This window comes from Solanum verrucosum, unplaced genomic scaffold, assembly GCF_900185275.1.
Source record: "Solanum verrucosum unplaced genomic scaffold, falcon-dt-bn FXZP01000073.1, whole genome shotgun sequence".
Lineage (NCBI taxonomy): Eukaryota > Viridiplantae > Streptophyta > Magnoliopsida > Solanales > Solanaceae > Solanum > Solanum verrucosum.
In genome coordinates, this window is record NW_026020298.1 from 560,741 (window position 1) to 567,992 (window position 7,252).

Sequence of the window (7,252 nt, forward strand, 5' to 3'; positions counted from 1 at the left end):
ATCAGCTATCAAATGACCCATTAGTGTAACAATCACTTTATAAAACTTATCTTCAAATCTTGGAGACACATTCTTATCACATAAAATACTAGATACGAGCTTCCATTACATTCGTCCCATTCCAATCCAATACGTAACATTATCGTAAATCTCTGAACTTTTTAAAATTATTAACGCAAGATACTTAAAACTAACTATTGAGATACTTGTATATCAATGCGCATTTTTAACTCTGCCTCGTCACCAAAATTTAACATCCAAACAAGACCTTAAATAGAAGTCTGCGAAAGCCTGTGGACTCACAACTTTGAAGCCACGTTTACTTCTTCTTTTTTTGTTTGCGAAAAATACTCAAAAATGTTTGCGCATTGCACAAAGTCATCGCTGCCGGCGGCGGACGCCCACCTACCAACGCCGCGGTTCCCAAATCCACGGCGGAGTCCGGCGGCGGAACTTCATTTCGGCTTCAATAGTTTTTCTACTAGAACATCGAAACTGCAAGTCAAAGCTTTGGACCGGAACAGTAACAACAGTAGCACCGGTGACGGCGTCGGCGCTAGTAAGAACGCCGCTTCATCGCCGTCATCATCGGTTCCGAACACGAACTACGTGGTGCCACTAGACAAGGCTTCGTCTTGCATTACTCGTCCCTTGGCCGAGATCCTACGTGACCTGAACAAGAGAATTCCTGATAACATCATCAAAGCTGATAACAATGATGATCACTCCACCTTTATCACCTGGTAATTTCATTTCTCTTTTTTTAGTTTTATAATTTTTATTTTTGCAGGCACAATTTTAAAATATGTTTTAGTTTAAGAAATTGTTGTTTACAGGATGTTATATAATTTATATACTTTCTCTGAATATGTAAAAAATAATAATTAAACTTAAGAATTCACATGAATTCTATCAGTCTGAAGGAGTATTTAGTTAAGATCAGCTGCCGAGATTTCTGTTGTTGATCTGATACTGAAGACATTGTTAATTGTTTAGGTACCATGCTAACCGGATGTTGAGCTTCTACGCTCCAGGTGCGGTAGCATTTTTGTTTAATTCTTCTATCATTATGTTGTTGTTGTTGTTGTATACTGCTTATGACTGTGTTCTATTAATTGTATCATCAGTAGTGAAATAGGATTGAAAAAGTGTGTAATTTGGTCATGTAGATGAGATTGCATTATTTTCTTTTGTCAGAACTAATGGAAACATTTTGACATGGAATTTGGTGGAAAAGCCCCAATGTTTAATTGTTTGTGATTTGCTAATAAATAGTTTCTTTTGTAAAGGAATTGAGTTATTCTGAGGATGGTGGTCAAGGACCATCACTAGAAGTAGGAATCCCTTGAGCCTAGAACAGAGAACATGTCTTAGATGATGTTCCTGTGCATATGTTCATGGTGACTCTTCTTCTGGATTGGCAGTATTTAAAACTTGAATCGGCACATTTGAAGAAATGCACTTCTCAACCATAGAGACCTCTTCTTTTCTTGTCTTCTTTTATGTTGAAAGATTGTGTCTAGGATTTTCTGTTACTTAACTTCCTCCATCATAAGTTATTGTTTTTCGGTATCCTCCATAAAATGAAAATTTTAAAATAAAGCATAACTAATTCATTTTATATCTTCAAACCTGCAATAGGGCATAGATTCCAAAGCTTTGACATTTTTATCTGTTCTACTCAATGAACTTCCTCACAGTCAGTTTTCAAGGTTCCTTCTCCAGTTCCGTATTCCTTTCTCACAGCGTGGAATGATCCCTTCCATTTTCCCAAGCCCTAGGCATAATTAAGGGTTGGGGGCTTGAATGTTCTAACCCTTGAACTTCCTCCTTCAATCCCATGAGAGTTTCTTCCTCTGAAAAGCTGGTTTTGTCAAGAGTTCTGTTAACTGTTGATAGTATGCCATAGGAAATGTCTTTGTTTGGATTACTACATCAAAAACAAAGAAGGAGATGTCTCTGTTTGGGGTACCCTAAAGCTTAAGCCACAGGTTCTAATTAACTGATAAAGAAAACACAGGTTTTAATTAACAAAATATCTCAAAGATCATATTGTTATGTCTTGGTTTGCACTTCTGATAATGGTGCAATCCTCATTCTTTTTATTAGTTTGAGTTTCTGCAATTTTCTTCAGTCAAAACAATTTTGGATAACTGAACCTATCTCGTATCTTCTGATCTTTAATGCTTTTCACAATTTTGATACAGAAATGTGGCGATCTGGATTTCACTTTTAAAATCTAATATTGTGATCAAGCTACTTATATCTCTGGGGAACATGAGCTTGGCCTTTGGAAAGATAGTAGATATATGATCCATTCATCTTTAATGCTAGTTTTGACTGTAGCTAAATTAGCATCTAGACAAATTTCACCCTTGATATTGTTTAGTTTGCTGTCTAGATGAGTTGAGAAATATGGGATAACCAATGGACATCAAGCAGTCTTGAAATTCTTACCCACCAATTTTTTCATTGGGAACACCTAAAGTTGTCGGGCATATTTTATTCCTCAGCAGTACTCCCAGCAAAAAAACATTTGTTTCCTATGTTGCCAAGGCAGATGAACCAATGATATTTCAGAAATTTTCAGTGATTCTTGTTTCCTTTGTTCTTCTTCTCCTTCCATTCTATTATTTCCTTTAACCTTCTCATGTCTGCTTGCTCCTCACTGTTTTGCATTTCTCACATTCTGCTCTGCCCCTAGACATCCTCAAAATACATCTATTTTTTTGATAACAGTGCTGTCTGGGCCAACTTGTTCGCACCTCGACTAATTCTGATAACTGCTACCATACCAATAATAGGTACCAGGTAACTTTGTCCACCATGGCTAGTACACATGGGAAGAACTCATGTGCTGCCTAAGTTCTACCTAAAAGAAAATATGTGGTTAGCTGAAGTCCATATGTTTGTTTTTGGTGCTAAAGTTTGTAGATCCTGCAGAATTTCCATTTATGAATTCGTTTTTCTTCTTCCAATTGGAAATGACATACTCTTCTATCTGATCGGCCCTATAAATCTACCATCAATTTTTTTGCTGCAACATTTTTGCTCTAGTTCTCTTAATGTTTTCACTTCATTGTGCTGATGCTTAATCCCTTGCCCTTGTAACTTCTATGAGGCATTTCCATTTTTGGTTTAATAATGTGTTGCAAGCTTCAGCATAATGGTTGATTTGTTTTGTACTTAGCTATTATTGTTTCTGAGTTTTTCTGGAAATGACTAGAAAAATATGTGCAAATGACCTTAATGTGGCATATCAGACGACTGTTGTACACACTGGGAATTAATTTGATGTTCTGAGCGTATGTGATGATTGAATTTCTTTTGACAGGCTGGTGTGGGGAAGTACGAGATGTCATTTTCTCAGATAATGGAAGTGTGACAGTTGTTTATCGTGTCACTATACGCGGATCAGATGGAGAGGTATGATCATTCCTCCGAATAAGTGCCTCATCTTTTTTTTTCTATCTTTTCCCCCCTTCCTCTTCCCTCTTTACCATTTCTGAATATGCTTCTATGTTTGATCATAATCAGCAAGGGCCAAGGAGACTTGATCAAGAATTGGCTATAAGTCTTTCTTTTTTGGAAGTAAATCATTGTGCAGCCAATATGGCTTGTTTGTTTTTGTTGTTCCAACATGAAATGCCCATTCTTTATTTTCCTTTATTGCAATTCATTTTAATTGCCAAATGATGAAGTGGTAGCATTTTTGGGCTCTAGAAGATTGAAAACGTAAGTCCGCTAAAAAACTGAAGTACAAAGTTGTTCCTGTGAGGATTTATGAAACTAGCTAGTATATGATTAAACAAAGGTAGTTAAGATGTATTCGATCTAGCTCAAAGCTTATATAAAAATGAAAAAAGTATTAGGCGATTAACAAATAAATAAATATGACATAGAAGCCCTTAAAATGCCTCAAAGACTTAGCAGATCTTGAGCTTGAAGTATTGAATTTGTCAATGTAAGGTGGAGGCCAACCTATCATCTGCCACGTAAGATAGCCTTGTTAGATTTTTTAATGTCTAATAAAGATGGCATCTAGTTTTCCTCTTACTATGATTATTTATATTTATGTTTGCGGGAGCTTTACTATACGCTGTAGATTTGTTGATTAAATTCAGGTCAACAACTCCATACACTGCATATACATGGTTTATGTCGTGTTGCCAGTCTGTGAAGATTTAGACTTACATGTATTTAAGTTGTGATAAAACCCTACTCCACTTTTTCTCTTCTACATCCAAAATTTGGGTCATCTTTTGATTGTGAACACAAACCAGTAATCTTCCCAGACATTAGTTGAGATGCGCTCAAGTTGATCTAGACACCAATATCATCAAAATAATAATAATCTTCTCTGAAATGAAGAATACTGCTGTAGCCAAAGTCTAAAGTTTCATTTCACACTTCTGATGTGAGGCTATTAGAACTTATTGAAAAGAAAATTAATAGTTGGTCCAAATTTTTGAAGGTTGTGTCTTCTTAACTGCAGCAAGACGATTCTTACGTTTGTATTTCTTATTTCTCAGATATGCAGATTTTCTAAAATCCAAGTTTGTAATTCTTTGTAATATTCTAGGAAAAGGTTAAAGCTTATTTCATTCTGTTCCTTACTCTTGATCATCTTTGGCTGGTATTAGCCAGTAGGATTTATAGGATTTCTGTTACCTAGCTGGTTTTGAAGTTTTATCCTGGAATAGGAGTAGGCCTACCACCATAATGCATATGTTTCAGCAAGGTTGCCTTAATTGTTTATTGTGGGAAGTGATACCCTTAGTTGCGTGAACTCTTCACTTTTTGATGCCGCACCCATCTCGGATTCTCCAAAAATACACTACTTTTGGCGAATCCAACATGCAACCCGTTGGCATTTTTGAAGAGTTCGAGCAGCATAAGTGATACCTTTCACGTTTGATAAAGTGGGCTTGCATGGACAGGCTTTGTGATTTGCTAACGGATGGTTGACTGGCCGGTTTCTGTGGCTAGTCTTCGTCTTATTCAGCATTGATAAATAGACAGCTTATCTACCTGGGTCATTGCAAGAACTTCGGTATATTAGGCAAAGGCCTTCATTTGAGTATGTTGATAGACCCATCTTCTTCAAAATTGGAGCATAGGGCTTTGGTCTTGGGGTTAGAGCGTGATGTGTGAGTTAAGTGTACACCATGGGGTCAAATCCTACTGTAGACAAAAGCTTTTTATTTAAGTAGAGAGGTAGAGCTCCATTATCCACCAAGTATTGAATGCGTGCCACTTTGTCCTCAGGATTTCTCATTTATAAATAGGAAAACAAGGGGAGGTTTTAGGTGAACACGTTGATTTCACATCTATTTTTGGTAGCTAAGGTCGTTGTGCTTGAGTGTGTTCTATTTTGGCGTATGTAAGATCATATGTGGCAGTAGGCAAAGGGGGGACAGGAGTGGAATGAGCAAGTGGAAGAGGTTATAGTCTTGAGCATGACAAGATTGCATGATTAGATTAAAAGTTACGCATGAAAAGGCAGACTAAAGAAATTGTTCACTATTCTATTTTAAGGACCATATGTCTCTAATATATTGGTCTTAGCTTACATGTAGGTTGTGGGCCCTGTGTCTTTTCTGCTTTAGGTAAGACGGTGACGCATACACTCCCAACCATCACTAAAGGTGACCTTTATTTGGCTCAAGTATCATGTGATATTGATGTTGTAAAACTACCAAGATGGAGAAATCTATCGATCAATAATTGATCTTGCTAAGTTTTTGAAAAAACACGCAATTTTGATCTTGTTTGTGTGCTCTCAGTTTAGCTCCTAAAAAACTTCCAAGTTCCGATAAACACTTGTCCTGTTGAATTTATGTTGGAGTCATAGTCACTGTGGTTCTTTTTTTTGACGTGTGTACTTATATTCTTGTGATACATTATTCTAGGCACACCGCGAATCAACTGGAACAGTATCACCAGGAAATGGCCAGTACACAGATCTGGTTGCTGCTGCTGAGGAGATGGCATTTTGCAGAGCATGTGCTCGTTTTGGGCTTGGCTTATATCTGTATCATTAATAAGAATAGTCGTGTAGACGCTACAAACTGGACAGTTTTGAAAATGCTGTTGAAGGTCCTTGTACACCACAGAGCAAGAAACATGATGAAATATTTATTACGCGGGATGATGTAAAAATATTATTCATGAGGATTGTTAGTTATGCACTATGAAAGTACTAAAATTATGGTCATGGTCATGGAGAATGAGGCCTCAAAATATGAAAAATAGGGAAAGATATCAGATATCTTCTATTGCATTATGTATAACTTATTTTCCCTGTTGTTCTACAGAACTGTATCGTATGTATTTGTTAGATTGTAATGCCTCAGTAATTGATACTATTTATATTATTTTTGTAGAAATAACGTCCACTGATCACTTTTCGATTGAAATTTCATAACAGTGACCGAGCCGACAAGTGGTGTTCGTGAATTTTACTCCAAACTCCAAAGTGAATCGATGACAAAATACTCTTCCTACAATAATTGGGGCAAGTACAAGTATTCGATTTTAGGTAGGGATGGGCAAATACGCACAAACTCGCAAAGATTTCTGCTCCACCCAACATAGAAATATTTTTTTCATTTTAATTGAACTTTCCAATTATTATTTGGTATAGTTAATATAATAATAAATGCTATGCTAAGAATTGATATACAAAATAGTTCGTAACTGTACATGATTTCATTTATATATAATACTTTTATTACCGTATTTAGTTTTAATCTTCTTTAACTTTTTTAACTACTTTGCAGTATATATTTTTTCTAATTAAATCGATTTCAATTTCGAATTATGTTTATGAGTTTCATTATTCGTGTTCTAGTTTGCTATATCGATGAAATTTTTAAATAAATTTGAATTTAAATCCATTCCTACTTATTGGTTCACAAATTCTGATTTAATTTCAAAAAAAAATCGGAAAAGGATCAAAATTACCCTTAAACTATCCGAAAAGCTTAAATATACCCTTAAACTATATTTCGGCTCAAAAATACCCTTCCCATCAAACTAATGGGTCACACCTACCCTTCCAGTTAACAAAAGTATCCCTGTGTGTGTTAAATGCCACATGTGCACGCCAAACAGACCCCACCTCCACATAGAAGACTACGGAAAAGGGTCAAAACTATCCTTAAACTATTCGAAATAGCTTAAATATACCCTTAAACTATATTTCGGCTCAAAAAAGCCCTTCCCATTTAACTATTAGACCACACTTGCC

The 7,252-nt window shown here is 36.0% G+C and overlaps 1 protein-coding gene across 1 annotated transcript; it reads left to right on the forward strand.

Moving 5' to 3' along the window:
* The first annotated feature begins 274 nt into the window (after window positions 1-274).
* On the forward strand, window positions 275-6,429 carry LOC125834778 (DNA repair RAD52-like protein 2, chloroplastic). Its single transcript, XM_049513930.1, has 4 exons — window positions 275-743; window positions 997-1,034; window positions 3,335-3,426; window positions 5,913-6,429. Exons 1-4 carry the CDS (start codon window positions 358-360, stop codon window positions 6,042-6,044), a joined length of 648 nt encoding a protein of 215 aa, XP_049369887.1. The 5' UTR covers window positions 275-357; the 3' UTR covers window positions 6,045-6,429.
* The last annotated feature ends 823 nt before the right edge of the window (window positions 6,430-7,252 follow it).